The sequence below is a fragment of the Mytilus californianus genome, unplaced genomic scaffold, assembly GCF_021869535.1.
Source record: "Mytilus californianus isolate M0D057914Y unplaced genomic scaffold, xbMytCali1.0.p SCAF_17, whole genome shotgun sequence".
In the NCBI taxonomy this organism is placed as follows: domain Eukaryota; kingdom Metazoa; phylum Mollusca; class Bivalvia; order Mytilida; family Mytilidae; genus Mytilus; species Mytilus californianus.
The window spans coordinates 5264872-5281599 of record NW_026262659.1 but is presented as its reverse complement, the minus strand read 5'-3'; the positions used below and the strand labels follow the sequence as shown (position 1 = coordinate 5281599).

The following is a 16728-nucleotide window of genomic DNA, read 5'->3' as shown; positions in this document are numbered from 1 at the left end:
TTACAAAATATTTTATACTATATCAATTGGAAAGTTTGCATTATGTTATAGTTTTAGAAATCTGTTTCTGTACTAACATGTACTACATCAACATGTCACAATTAGTATTTTCACTCTAAAACAATTAGTATATTCTTAATTGATAATCTTACAGTCAGTTTAAGTGAAAAGAGTTTGAAACTGAGATGGATGGCCACTGGTCAACACAGACCTGTTGTAAAAAATGAAGACGTGGAATTGCCACAATTTACTATAACAAATGTAAATATAAGAAATGAGTCAAGAACTAGACGAGACAAAAGTAAGTAATTATGAAAATTATGTACCTCTTTATTACCTATATCAAGAAATACCCCGAGGCGGATCCAGGGGGGGGGGGGAGCTGGGGGGCCCGGGCCCCTCTTTCGTGGGAAAAATTTGGTTGATTATATAGAGAATCACTGAAGCGTGACTGGAGCTGGCCCCCCTTAGGTCAGTCAGCGGGCCCCCCTTACAAAAAGTTCTGGATCCGCCACTGAATTATTACCATTGAGGGGCCTATGACAGTCAACACGTGTTTTTTCGCAAATATTCAGTCATACTTAATTGAAATACTGACAACAAATATAAGCTGTGAATGTCATATCAACTAACATATATATACAATCAAATGTGGGATATACGTCATTGTATTTGCATCTATCCCCTGAAGGCCTTTTAATCATGCTACACTTATGTAGATCTAAATAAGGGAAATTTAACATCGCTTCATTTGTAGTAACGGATTTAATTTCATGCATGGGGGTTTGAATGGGGTTTACAGAATAGAGCATAATTGGTAAAAAGTGCAGAATAAAGGACAAACAATATGAAGAATAAAGAGAAAAATAGGCTGAAAAAATAAAGAATAGAGAATAATGGAGTGCTAAAATATATCGAAAAGAGAAAAATGACAGAACAAATTAAGAATAAAGAAATGAGTGACCCCAAATCAGGATCCTCATTCATACGTACATGGAAAATAATTTAGAATGTATAAAAAGTCAGGGAATCGCCGAACCAAATCAATATTTGTACAAACATATTAAGATTGTATCGTTGTCCAACTTGGATAAATTGCGGTGACCTATGGTCACTTTCACAAAGGATTTATATCCCTTATAATGTGGAATCAGGTGGATAGATGTCGTATTGGCAATGCCAATCATAACAAATCTCTTAGGTTTTTCATCTTTACTCATCTCAAATTGTTTTCACTTTATACTTGAAATTCTAAAGAAGGAAAACGTTTAGATTTAAATCTCAGTAAAAAGGTCTTTCTGCTTTGTTGAACGCACACTTTCGACAAACATTTGAGCAGCCGAGGTCAAATGATAACATGGAGAGATATAACAAAATGGCTTAAAACGAACCGCCATTTATTTTTTAAGATCAGTTTGTATGAGAAAATTGTTGCTTTAGTTATTGTCATACTAAAATCTGTCTAGTTTAACAGGTGAGCTTTACGTTTTCCAAATATATGTAAGTGACATCTACGTCATTGAAAGAGTGAATATTTTCTTTTTCAGGTGGTCACAGTTGTTTAATAGCAGACATTATTTTAGAACGGAGAATTAAGTATTATATCGTACAAATGTACATTCCCAGTATGTTTGTTGTATTTCTTTCTTGGATGTCATTCTGGTTAAATGTCGGAGCAGTTCCAGGAAGAATATCGTTAGGTGTATTGACAGTTCTTACTATGGTAACACAAAGTTCAGGGGTCAACGCCTCACTTCCACGAGTGTCGTACACAAAAGCCATTGATGTTTGGATGTCCACTTGTTTACTGTTTGTATTTGCTGCCTTGATTGAATTCGCTGTTGCTAATGTGTTAAGTCGCAGAGACCTAAATAGAGCATTTAGATTAAAAGATATTCCAATTTTACCTCGAATATCAACAAAGAAAAAGAAGACGAAATCAGCAGAGGTATAATACTTATTGCTGCTTTATTTGTTGGTATAATACTTATTGCTGCTTTATGTGTTGGTATAATACTTATTGCTGCTTTATGTGTTGGTATAATACTTATTGCTGCTTTATGTGTTGGTATAATACTTATTGCTGCTTTATTTGTTGGTATAATACTTATTGCTGCTTTATGTGCTGGTATAATACTTATTGCTGCTTTATTTGTTGGTATAATATTTATTGCTGCTTTATGTGTTGGTATAATATTTATTGCTGCTTTATGTGTTGGTATAATATTTATTGCTGCTTTATGTGTTGGTATAATATTTATTGCTGTTTTATGTGTTGGTATAATACTTATTGCTGCTTTATGTGTTGGTATAATACTTATTGCTGCTTTATGTGTGGTCATTTCCTATTTTTAAGTAGTACTTCCTTACAAAAGTTTAGTTCATTATGCCGACAACATTAACACACACACAATGATATAAAGCGTTTTTATCATAGAATTTAAAATGAAGTTGCTTTAATATTTTTTATGATATTAATGTGTAAAAAGCCGTCACAGCAGCAGTATTATAATAAGCACGCCAGGCGAGCGTTAAAGACCAAACAGCCTATTCAGTTCTACCAGTGATTTTTCCTTAAAATTTTGTGTGAAGATATTTCATGATTTGAGGAACAAAATTTGATAAAAAAAATTGGGGGTCACCGACTTAGTTTTGTCACTATAGCAACCTCAGTTTCGTGTTTTCCCGAATATCAACATGATATTTGCTTGTTATTTAAACTCTCAAAAAATCCCATTATATCAAACCTACAAGCATAATTCTTGTTTCATGTTAAACAGTAGATTTGTGTCTATCAAATACAGGTTCAAGAGTTTAAGACTCTTATTGTTTTGATCTTAAAAAATATGATTTATTTCATTCCCGCCAAAAGTAAAACGGAAGAATGAAAAACGTTTCAAGTATTAAAAAATATCTACCAGTGATTTTTTCATAAAAATTTCAAGAAGGAAAGTGCCATGTGTACTCTTCAAAATAAAGCAAAAAAATGAATATGTCACCGACCTTTCAAAAAAGTAATGATTAATTTTCATGTTTTTTTCTCGTTCGTTTTGAAGAAAAGAGTTGTCTTTCTTCAGAACATTGAATCTGACGTCATAGTACAAGTTTTCCTTGCTGGCGCACTGTTTGAAAAAAATTGCAAATTGGACGTTTGAAACCCACATTTAAATTTTCAAGAATCAAGAATAACAACTAGATTCACCTACTTTATTATCCGGTAATACAAGAGATCACATGTATGTATCAGTATTAGATCTCATGATGTTGTTGCCGCACAAAATTAACCTTAAGAAACACCATCCGTCGGAATGAAAAATTGTTCGAAATAACCTTTTACGACGCTTTAGAAAGGAAAGTCTGTTTTTGTCCTCTCCTTCTCATTAGCAAAATCATTGAAAATAAAAAGAGAAATGAAAGATGACACTGGCAAACTTACAGACTCATTGACTATATTAGACTAGATGTGTGGGTTTTTTTGTCGCGTCAATTTCAGAACTTCGCCCTAGCGCACTCTTTAGTTACTGTTGACAGACGGATAGACATTAGCATGGACGGACTTCTTTATACCATTATGTGTCCCGACTAAGACGAGCGTATACAAATTATTCCATCTAGGACCCCCCATCTAGTTTGTGGATTCATTATTTCTGAATATTTAAAATATAAGAAAATTATATGTATAATATATGAATTAAAGTTTTTGATTCTAAAACGTTTTACATCCATTTAGCCTATCATAAAATACGATCCCCGTTAGGCCACACTAATTTGATTTTTAGTTCTTTGGACAAAAGCTCCAAAAAATAAGGGGCGAGCGAGCGAAATTTTTTTGATTGTATTTATTTCTTGAAAATCAGTTTTGTTGAGGCGGGCGCTCTACAAGTGGAGCGAGCGGTATAATATTTTTTTTTAAATTGTGCGATTTGGAATTTTATGTACATGTAAAACTGGTTACTTCAAAGAAAAAGGAAGACAATCATGCTCTATTGCATGTAATTTGATGTATTTGTGCCTGTAGTACATTCTGTACCATACCCAACTTTCTGGTTCGCTTTGGTTTAGTATAATTTTGATTATTTTCGTCAAATAAGCTTTGACTGCGTGAATTTTCATTAAAAATTAAATTCATACATGCGTATATATTAAGGAAGCATAGCAGATGCAGTTTAGCAAGAGGAATTATGTTAGTGAGGTAAATTTAAATGAAATGTGTTGAATACAATTAAAATATGTGTATATATTCCAAAAAATACCCTAGAAAAATATTAATTATCTTTTGATATAGTTGTTTTTATTACATGGTAATGATTGTTTATTGGCTGCTTGACATCCAGTTGGAACTATTTATCCATAATAGGATCAACATAATGAGTAAGGTGAATAGTTCAACAACATCCTCAGTAAGATACTTATATTGCTATGCATGTAGATTTCAATTTATTAAAACATTCCCTTAAAATACCGTTAACCACATTCACATGCATTATTCTGACTTAGCAAAATACTTTTTCCTTTTGTCCCTGAAACCTGCAATATATTTCAAACTGTAAGTAGTTGCACCAATAACACATCCCTAATTATTATTAGCATGTCAATCTCAATACCACCACTTTGGTCTCGAACGTTGGAACTCTTAAAATTTCCCTTACAAAAGAGTTCTGATTGCATGTCAATAGACTAACAAGGGGATATGAGGTTTTTATCAAAAAAAGATTCATCTGTCATTTTTCAAAAACTCGTGTGAATTTAATATTAATTTCATCCAAGACAGATAGCTCTTTCTATGCCTATTGTAGTCCGATATTACTCTGACGTCCAACGGCTGTTTTGGTTTTGCAGGACAAGCTGGGGCCGTGGGACAACAGCGCCCCATCTTGACTGGCAAAACAGCCGTTGGACGTCAGAGTAATCTCGGACTATGTCTGTTGAAACAATAATCGGGTATGACAAGTACTGATGTGATCGTGGTCACCTAACGAAAGATTTTTTATTTTTGTCTCCTAGAACAGGTCTTCATAGGTAAAACGAAACGCGTTTAAAATAACTGTGTGTTTAATAACTACTTGTCCTCGGCAATGATCTGACACAACTTCACGTTGGCATCCCGATTTTTGACCTTTTATTTACAAATCGATTTATCACACGTGCGTTTGAATCGATCGGACAATATATACACAAGAAACACGTCTAAAAGAAAAAAGAAAAATGTCAAGGATAAACTAAATTTAGAGCGGCATGCGGCCCAAAAATTGGAGGAAGCGGTAATTATTTTTTTTTATTGAAAAGTCAATTTCTCCAAAACAGGTGCGGGAAAATCCAAAGAACTATTAATCAAATTGGTGTGGCCTTATTTCTACCTCACGTGTTTTGAATAAACGAGATAGTAAATATAAAATACAAATAAATTTTTAATTCAAAAATTGATTTAGAATCTAAGAAATAATTTTCCGTTGAAAACTATAAAGTATTTCTCAAAACAGGATAAAATATTATGAATCTAAATAGCTCATTTTGGAAATTAAAACAAAGACAATGTAGTATGTATAGATTGCCGGCATTGAAAATCGAAATTTGTTTTCAATCTTTCCGGTCATTGTAGCTTTTTGAAAGTGAGAAATTTTATGTTGGATCTTATTCTTGAAGCAATTGTTTTTGTCATAAGTTAAATTTACAACAAGTTTAGTTTTAAAAACCGTAAATTTTTATTTTAATTCACATTCACTTAGTATATTAATTTCTTATATTTTTTGCCTTAAGCTTCTGTGAGATCAGGCGAAATCTTTATCATTTCTCCTTGAGACAATTTGAAATGAAACAAATGACAAAAGACATTGAACCTTTATCATTTTTATTTTTACTATAAGATTTTGTCAATTAAGCAGTATAGATAAAATTTAACTTCATTGAAAGATCACCATTATTTTACGAGAATCTTAAAGAAATAAGTTAATCTCAACATGCATACGTTGCCAGTAATCACAGTATATCGAAACTTCTAGAAGGTATTGTTTATCGGCCTAACCTTCTGAAAACTCAGTTTTGAAAATCACATATTAAGTTAAAATTTTAAGTGTAAGTCATATAAATTTACCAGTGTAAAGTTACACGGGCGTACGAGATTTGCGCCGATTTAAAATAAAATTTCGATCTTTAATTTGCGCCGATTTGATTCTTTCATTAGCGCCTATTTTATTTTTTTTATCACTAGCCCCGATACTTTATTTGCTATACGAGTAAAAACATGTACATGTAGTAAACCTAGAATGTACTGTATATTGCATGGTAATATATGGATATAAATAGTGTTCCCTTATGTTTAAGATAATTTTGGTCATATTGTTCGAGAACTTCGTTTTGACACGAAAAAGAAAAGATGGACTTCGTTATTGGCAAGTACAACAAGTATAGAAAAGATAAAATGACAAGAAAGGAATATATCAGATGTGTGGCATATGAATTCTCGACAAGATAATTATTCATTGTACTAGTATTACATTTTTATGGATTTTATTGTGGTGCTTTGAAATGCTGTAAATAGAATTTTACTCTGTGATTTTAGTAGAAGTAAACAGAGTGCACACATATCTTTTAAATTGACTTATCCTGCTCGAAATTCTACTCGAACCTCCCCTTTGTGAGCAGGGGACAACAGTTATATACATGTTATAATTGACAATTCATAACATATGTACAACTGGCTAACGGAAGAGGTTTATATGATAAATAAAAAAATAACTTTCACCTATAATTTACCTGTACACAATCGGCGCAAATGAAAGACAAAATCGGCGCAAGTGAAAGAAAAAAAGTGAAATGCAGATCGGCGCAAATGCAAAAAGCCGAGTTCAAAATTTATATTTTTATTATTATTTTTATTAGAACGGAGGTTACAGATAGTGTAGTATCTTTTGTGTCCATTTGTGTTTAATTTCCACTAGGTATCAGTGCGACGCTTAATTCCACTTTTCTTGGAAGACGTAGTTTTAAGCGTACACCATGTTGGAATCCGTGAAAAACGCGAAATAGGACGTTATAATTTGATGTTTTTTTTCATGGCTAAAAAACAACGTCATAGAGCTTTTATGTCACTACCAAGTTGCGTTAGTTGATGCGCATCAACAATAGGCTGTTTGGTCTTTAAACTTTTGTCGACAGACATAAAAGTCATCTGTGGCGCTAGAATCAAAATAGTTAGAAGGTCAATTTAAGTGCAAAGTTGAAGAGGTTAAAACCAACAATTCTAAAAACCTGTGCAAAATCTGCATTGGGCCAACTGATGTAGAAAAATATAGGTGTTTCGGACAATTTTAACATTTTATGCAGCAGTTGGTTTATGGAAGACGACCGTATTAATGAGATTTCATGTCAGCATTTGAGTGCGGGCTTCTTGGCTTGTGATACATTCATGAACGTTATATCCACAATGTGTAAAACAGAAATGTTATCCAAAATACTTTTTTATTCTTCGTTAAATAATTGAAATTTCTTAAATTTCTAAATCTCTACTATTTTTATCTTAATCATTTATTGTAGGTAGTGATTGGTGAAAACGGAGAAATGAGATTAAACCCAGATACAGATCCAACACTATCAAAGTCCATGAATAGGACACCAGGGCACATACAAGCCATGTATTTGGACGTAGCTTCCAGATTCTTATTTCCATTCTTCTTTGCAATGTTCAATGTCTTCTATTGGACACATTATTTGTGACAGCTGAGAAGTAGTCAATGAACGTTATCCTTCCTGAAAACATGTGATATAAATACAGGGCTCTATGTGCAGAGATGACTATATGGTACTTATATCAAAGAGCTTTCCAGCAATGGTGTTGTTGAAATACAAGTTGCTTGCTTCTAGCTTTATAAATGATAAAGTGATGGATTTAAGAGTAATTACAGGGACATATTGTATTACACGTATATGTCTCTAGTGGTAATATATACGCACAGATATTCAATATGCAATGCAAATCGGTATTGTTCGATAAACATGTACCTAAATATTGTTACTTAAAAGCTAATAAGATAAATTTTTTCTCATAAATCAGCATTGAATATGTGTCGTCCATGAAAGAATGTTTTAGAAATTTTCTTTATAGATAGAATTCTTTAAGTTCTGCTTGAATATCTTAAATTTTTCTGACTTTAAGATTTAATAAATTTGAATCTATTGATATTTCAAAAGAATAAACAAATTAATAACGAGAAACTGTTGTTAATTCTATGGTTTCTTAGAGCAGAACCATGCAATCCGTTTAGATTACATGTAATAATACTTGATATTCAAAACTTCACAGACAGTTAATGCTGAACAAGGACAGCTGTTGTTGGTTGAGAACATGTTTCAATCTACAGTCACCTCGTGCTGTTGGTCTCGAGAACTTGTACTAAACTACAGTAAACTCGTGTTACCTCTTAGATAAAAGGTGTTTATGACCCCAACCTTTTTATTTTTCTATCAGTTAACATTTAATTTTTTATTTTTTTCTCGTAAAGAATGTGTGTCTGGTGAAGATAATTTGAGTAGAAAGTGTAATTTGCAATGTGTGAAGATAATTTCAGTAGAAAGTGTAATTTGCAATGTGTGAAGATAATTTCAGAAGAAAGTGTAATTTGCAATGTGTGAAGATAATTTCAGTAGAAAGTGTAATTTGCAATGTGTGAAGATAATTTCAGTAGAAAGTGTAATTTGCAATGTGTGAAGATACTTTCAGTAGAAAGTGTAATTTGTGTTACGTGTAACCGGGCGAGGGCGTTTTAATATTTTTATCCTCGGGTTCGTACCAGTTTCCTGGGATCTGAAGAGTAAATGCAAAATTTTTAAAGTCAAACAGTTTACGCTATACTACTTAATATAAAACAAATACTTCATAAAACGAATTTCAACACCTATCAACCTAACCCGAACCTTGTAAATTAAACTGTCTAAAACCCTTTCAGTCTGATACTTGTTTAAAACCAAATGTTTGGAACTATAGGCTGAAACCTAAATGTATGGAACCTATTAAAACGAATGTATGGAAACTATTTGAACTGGTGTAAACTTTCGTATGAAACTTTATTAAACAAATATGTCTTAAACTGTCAGAACAACAGGGTAGCACTAAGGCATGGTCTGTCAGCAAACACTCACTGCAATAGTGAGAGATGTGAGACGCAAAACCCTAGCGCCAGCCCTGTTTGGACAATCTGTACCGAACCAACTGTCTCAGCCTTTCTATATTCTGTCCGCAGGTTCCAAGCACTTCACTTCACTTAAACTAAAAATTCTACCTGCTGTAAACTACTTCCTTTCCAACCTTTCCGATGTTCACTGTCTGCTGTCTTCGGTACAAATGACAACTTGAACAAATGGAAGTTTTTAACGACCTTGACTGGCTATACAGCCCTTGCACGGTCGGGCAACTTGAACGGAATAGCTACCCACTATTTATACTTCGAAAGCGGACTTCGAAGAGAGCACCCTAGCAACACCTGTATAGGTAAAGCGTCTTATAGCAACCAAGGATAAAGGGATGATTTCGATGCTGTTTTCAATGATAAAAAGATCAAATGGGAAATTCATAGAAGTATCGGAAAATATTTAACTGTAGATATATAATAACATTCTTAAACTGTAAATTCGTAACATTTGCAATGTTTAAGTAAGCAAGCAACTATATACAAGTCTTGCAGGGACTTCATAAAAGGGTATACTAATAAGATGTACCAAGTGGTCATAGTATACACATGTAGTAACAACTGCCTTCTAATTGTTCCAATATGCATTGTGTATTCCACAAAAAAAATAATGAGCATTTTTATGTTATTTCTGTACGAGTTTTGGAAACATTTTCACTGATGGTTAATATGAAAGAAGATGTAGAAAAGATTTATAGAGTAGATATAATTTCTGACATTGATGGTTAATATGAAAGAAGATGTAGAAAACATTTATAGAGTAGATATAATTTCTGACACGATGTATGATTGAGTTGAATGTTTGAATTGTTTTATTTTTAAATAATGTGTAATTTCAATTTTTTACTGTGATATATGAAGATGTATGATAAAAGGACTAAATATAAAATGAGCTAATTATTCTGTGTAAATGTATATCTTTTAGTAATCTAATAGATATATCATCATCTATTTAACATTTAGTGTGTCTGTTTTTATGTGAAATATACAACACAATATCTACATACAAACGTAGGAAAGGAAAATAAGATATCTAATTGAAAAACCTGATTGTAAGAAGTACATGAAAGCAGTAAGAATCATGAAAAATGAAAACAGTTTTTTATCTATTAGTTTTATGTTTGTGCGCAGCTTTCCTGCCACACGATAAGGAGCAATGCCTTAAGAATTTCTGAATCTTGAAAACATTTTGAAAAAGAAACGGAGAAAATTCTTGTTTACTTATATTCTCATTGATGTGGATAGAAATACATAACTTTAACCAATATAAGTAAAATTAGATTTCCGCACTCACTCACTTTTTTATGTTTGGTCGCTGTGTTGGCATAACATAGTGAGCGAGTGTGCGGGATCTAATTCTAATCAGATTGAAATCAAAATAAATTTTAACTACCTTCTTCTTCGTTTTGTGTAATTAAATATTAAATTGATAACATGAATGTATATAAGATTTTATTATTTTGGGGAAAATTATGAATTATGTATTTAATTCAAACAGGAAAAAATAGAAATATGACATTCGTCACAATATTATGCCGTACATGAAAGTAAAACCCAAAACAGACATTATATTCAGAGATTAATCATAGTACACAATAACGATCACAGAAATGTTTAATGTTCTTATTTGGATGTAACATATTTTGATGTATATTTCAACATAATCACGAATAGATAAATCCAAGATAAAGTAGTCACATTCCATTTTTCATTTTTATTATAATATTTAATCATTTAGATTTTTTTTTTACATTGTCCACATTGTAGTTACTGCACGATTATTTAATTATTGCACAATAATGATAATAAACGATATTGAAACCGATATCTGTAATTGCCGTGTACACCTACTGTAGAGTTAGTAAAATAGATGTCATACTCAAGCCAAGAAACCTTTGTTTTACAATGTATATATTAGAATGCAATGGGAATCAAAAACGTAAAGAGAACAGAATGGAATATTGTTGATTCATCATAGGAAATATTAGGTTTTTCATATTTTCTATTCAATTTATATACTTTTTGCTTAAAAATAAAATCATTTTATGTAACACTGTCAGATTAAAAATGAATGTATTCATTATATCATTACGTCATCGTTGAGAAAATTGAGATATCATGGGATAAGGGTACAGGATCGGACATATTTACCGTTTTATCAACTAACAAAACATGAATGGATCATTGATATTGAATCACACATTTCATACAAGCATATATTCAAATATTTTTTTTCATGTACGAAGTTTCTGAAGCGTTTATTAAAGGCCAGAGACCACAATTAATTTCCATATTTGTTCTTTATAACGTTTTGTCACATAAAAAAATCGCACCCTACCGTTTTGCACAATCTTTTATATTAAGTGCAAAAGTATAAAAATATATCAAACATTCAATAAAATTACTGCTCAAGAATTTAGCCAATACACACCCATACCCTTATGGACAAGTCAACAGATGTTCGGAAAACTGTAAATATTACTAGTACCTTTTGGCACCTGGCCTAATCACTCTTTCCATAAAAAAAAATCAGTTAATATAAAACATCAAAAATTGATTTCAACTCTTTTCTTTTGTTTCCAAAACTGTTTACAAAACTTTGAATACTACGGATGTTTTACTCCAGGAAAAGATAACCTAAGCTGTATTTGGCAAAACCTTTCGGATTTTTTGGTCCTCAATGCTCTGCAACTTCGTACTTTATTTGGCCTTTTAACTTTTTTTATTTGAGCGTCACTGATTGGTCTTTTGTAGATGAATCTCGCGTTTGGCGTACAAACTTTTAATCCAGGTATCTATGATGGGTTTATTTCAACCCCCATAAAAACTTAGAAATGAATGAGAAAGTGAAAAAAACACTATACTAGTAATTAAAGAGAACAACGAAAACAGGAATCATTAATAATGGTCTTAAAGCCAACACAATACCATTCAAGTGATAACTACTTACCGTGACCAATTCTTCTTTGTCTCTTTCATCATCTATGCAGTGTTTACCATCGTTATAATTTTTTTCTGTAAAAATGGTTGAAACTGTTTTCAGATTATTTTGTATTTTCATTTTAAAACAATAAAATCATTCACCAATCATCTTTTTACTTTGTGTTCGATTTTGTTGCATATTGGTAAGTATGTTCAGAAGTAATTTCTAAGACATCGTACTGATATATCTGCTGTTTTAGAAGTAATTTCTAAGACATCGTACTGATATATCTGCTGCTATTAGAATACAATATAGGATATTCTAACAGACCACACCAACCATCAACAACTTAATTCATCGAAAAACAGACGGAAAAACCAGGAGAAACAACGAACAACACATAATTCAGATGGTCTAATGTGGTAGAGGAACACAATGTAGTGGGGTTACATCAGTTTTCCCTACGCACAAACCATCTCGTTTCCTTTCTAGATCGATTGATGGTTGATTGCTGGTTGCTCAACGTCACGTTGCAAATATTGAATACATGTTCAGGAAGAAAACAGATAAACAATAAGTACAATAATTTTCTCATTGTTGAAACCGTTTGGTGACGTATAATTTTTATGCCCCCGCCGTAGCGGAGAGGGCATTAAGTTTTACCCTTGTCCGTCTGTACGTCCGTTCGTCCGTACGTCCCAAAGTTCAACCAAATATTATGAAACTTATCCACAATACTTATTACCACTAAACACAGATCAAGTTTGAATTTTGGTGGCGTCACTTTAACCGTTCTAGAGTTATGCCCTTTACAAATGGAAAAATTGCTGATTATTTCGTTTCGGTTCTCTAACTTTAGTTTACCTCAACCAAATGTTATGAAACTTATACACAATGCTTATTACCACATAATACAGATCAAATTTGAAATTGGGTGGCGTCACTTTTATCGTTCTTGAGTTATGCCCCTTTATAAACATAAACATTGCTGAATTTTTCGTTTCCGTTCTCTAACTTTAGTTTGCCTCAACCAAATGTTATGAAACTTATATACAATGCTTATTACCACAAAATAGAGATCAAATTTGAATTTTTGTGGTGTCACTTTTACCGTTCTAGAGTTATGCCTGTTTACAAATGGAAAAATTGCTGAATTATTCGTTTCTGTTCTCTTACTTAAGTTAGCCTCAACTAAATGTTATGAGACTTATACACAATACTTATTACCACAAAACTCAGATCAAGTACAAATTTGGGTAGCGTCACTTTTACCGTTCTTCAGTTATGTCCCTTTATAACTTTATATGATATGCAAGCGGGGGCATCATCTGTGTCCCATGGACACATTCCCAATTTATTTTATCTTCGCCATTTAGAGGTCGGGAAATTTGGTCTGCCACTGAAAAAAGAGGGTATACTAGACTAAGTATTAAAAGGAACAGATATTTTGCCTTGCAACTAGCCACTTACAGACTTCCCAAAGAGTTATTGCAAGGCTCTCTCTCTCTCTCTCTCTCTCTCTCTCTCTCTCTCTCTCTCTCTCTCTCTCTCTCTCTCTCTCTCTCACACCGATATTATATTACTATTGTGTGTGACACAATGCTCATTTAATCGTGTCTTCACAGTCAGAACATTTTAGTAATTGTGTAATAATTCGAAAAATATTGTTCCAGGGTCAAAGGTTTGGATCCGATGTATGTCTTTTAAACTTGTACATTAAACCGAAACGGTTATCCTTACTTTGACCCTGACCAATTACAAGATGAGTTAAAATTTTAGTCTTGAGGATGCGTAAAATAAAAGAAACCAAATAAGAATAACTATCTCGATGATGATAGGGGTTTTTAACGACCTTGACTGGCTATACAGTCCTCGCACGGTCGGCTCGTTCCCGGAGGCGATTGTTGAGCATTGAGTATTTTCTGTTGCAGATGGTCAGGATCCGGTGGAAGGCGCCATTTTGGTAGGCGGCTATCTTGGTTTACGTGAGTTGTTTTGGTTTTTAACTATTTTGATGTTTCTTTGCAAAGACTCTACAACGGCTGCTTTCAGGGCCAGGGTGATCAGCTGGGCAGCCTGCTAACCACAACGATGTGTTGTGGTAGATGAATCATTGACTCCGTAGTAGATTACTGTAAATTGCACTAAAACTACGATACAGCTAGCCCTCGCACGTCTGGGCAGCATATGACACTCACCCATCCACAATGGGTTTCAGAGTGTCGCTGACGCGGGTTTACTGTACAGGAGCCTCATAAATTAGTTTGTCGTTGAACCATCCGAGCAGCGTAACATGTTGTAGCTAACGGATAAACAGGAGCTGATCCAGCACGTCCTTTCAGCTGTAAGGACTGAGACGTGACTGGGTGATGGAATGATAACTATCTCCAATAACTCGATTATCTTATATGGTCACAGAAGTTCAATAAAATCCCCAATAACTCGATTACCTTATATGGTCACAGGAATAACTCGATTATCTCATATGCACACAAAAGTAAAATAAAATCCCCAATAACTAAATTACCTTATATGGTCACAGGAATAACTCGATTACCTTACGGTCACAGGAACACAATAAAACCCCCAATAAATCGATTACCTAACGGTCACAGGAGTACAATTAAATCCCCAATAACTCGATTACCTTTAGGAGTACAATAAAATCCCGAATAATTCGATTATATTACGGTCACAGGAATACATTAAAATACGCAATAACTCCATCACCTTACGGTCACAAAAATACATTAAAACAACGTAATAATTCAATTTAAAAAGTTACGTTAATATACTCAGAGCTTAAAACTGTTTGATTAATTTTCAAATATGTAAAAAGAAAGAACTATTATTGTTGAAGCGAACATAATGAATAATCATAACAAAACCAAGAAAGAAATCTATAGTGGTAAAAACACTGTCTTCAATAATAGAAAGTTGTAATATGAAGAATATAATTCTGTCAAAGGGGTGTTAGTATTGTTAAACCACAGAATAGGTTTTGATCGGATTTAGAAGAGACAAAAAATCAGAACAACAAACTAATCAATCATTAGCTTGTGATGCTTCATCAATATTCTGTAAATCACATTAATGTAAAAACCAATCAAAACTAATGGCATGTTTGTTTTTATATGCGTTAAAATAAATAAATAAAGAATTTTCGTCGTTTATATGTACTTTGCTTTTTTTTTACAATATTGATATATATGTCACATTTCTGAAAATCCTAAAAAATTACACTTAAAAGCTGTTCACTTCTTATATATATAATTTTTCGGTTTTTGCATGGCAAAGCGAAATAATATAGCGTCTAACATGATGAGTGTAGCTTGTTGTCAGTGTTCTAAAGACAAATTGTATTCCAAGTTCACCAGTGTCGCGTAGTGGTTCATTCATCTCTTAAAAAAGTATATTTCAAACTTAAACCTATTGATATTTTCAGTAGCCAGTGGTTCGGTAATGACATGATTTATTACGTATCTGTTTTATATTCTCCGTTCATAAATTGAGAATCAACTAAGAAACTAAGGTTCCAACTCCCTCGTGCAAAGTTGATCTTAGATGAATTTGGCTATTATATTTAGGTCCTTTTAGAGATTTATCCTGCTGAACTGACTTTAAATAAAGCTAATGCTAACAATGAACACTGCCCTTTCCTGGATCTTGATATCTGTATCTTTAACGGGAAGCTTACTACCAAAATTTGCGATAAAAGAGATGATTTTTCATTTCCTATTGTTAATTATCCATTTTTAGATGGTGACGTTCCCTTGTCACCTTCCTATGGTGTTTATATATCTCAGCTTGTTCAATTCGCTCGTGTATGTAACAACGTATTTGATTTTCCGACATTTTTGTGCTTTGTATATAATATTACCATACAAAATGGGATGTGAAATACCTGAACGTTTAAGGTGTCTGCATGTTGATTCATATTTACGAATGTCCTTGTACCGATGATAAAATTAAGTAAATGTGTTAACTAGTTTGTGATATCGAAAACCCTGGTGTAATAATTTTTCAGTAATACAGAGATTTCTTTCGGTAAAATCAAATACGTTGTTACAAACACGAGCGAATCGAACAAGTTGAGATATATAAACACCACAAGATGGTGACAAGGGCACATTATCATCTAGAAATGGATAATTAACAATAGGAAATGAAAAAATCATCTCTTTTATCATAAATTTTGGTATTAAGCTTCCCGTTAAAGATATAAAGATCCAGGAAAGGGCAGTGTTCATTGTTAGTATTAGCTTTTTTTAAAGTAAGTTCAGCAGGATATATCTCTTTAGTGTACATACTGAAGTCGTCATTATTGAGAGCCAATATATCTCCAAATATCTAAAAGTGTTATTAAATTTTTGTATCAGATGTTGTTTCGATGGGTCTTTGCTAATTTTAGTCATAAATTGTAACTCAAAACAATACAGAAACAGGTCCGCAATAAGTGGTGCACAGTTAGTCCCCATTGGAATTCCGATAACTTGACGATATACAGAATCTCCATAGCGAACAAAAATATTATCTAGTAAAAATTCAAGGGCAGTTATAGTATCAAAGCAGGTCCAATTGACATAGTTCTTTTGTTTGTTGTTACTAAAAAATGACTTAAAA

At 32.7% G+C, this 16728-nt stretch overlaps 1 protein-coding gene across 1 annotated transcript in view; it reads left to right on the top strand.

Moving 5' to 3' along the window:
• Positions 1-12272, top strand: part of LOC127726284 (glycine receptor subunit alpha-2-like) — a 53866-nt gene extending 41594 nt beyond the window's left edge. The window contains exons 6-8 of the mRNA XM_052233598.1: positions 155-301; positions 1548-1948; positions 7534-12272. Of these exons, the coding sequence (XP_052089558.1) occupies positions 155-301; positions 1548-1948; positions 7534-7713 (728 nt within the window). The 3' untranslated portion in view covers positions 7714-12272. The remainder of the gene's footprint in view (positions 1-154; positions 302-1547; positions 1949-7533) is intronic.
• Positions 12273-16728: the final 4456 nt, after the last annotated feature.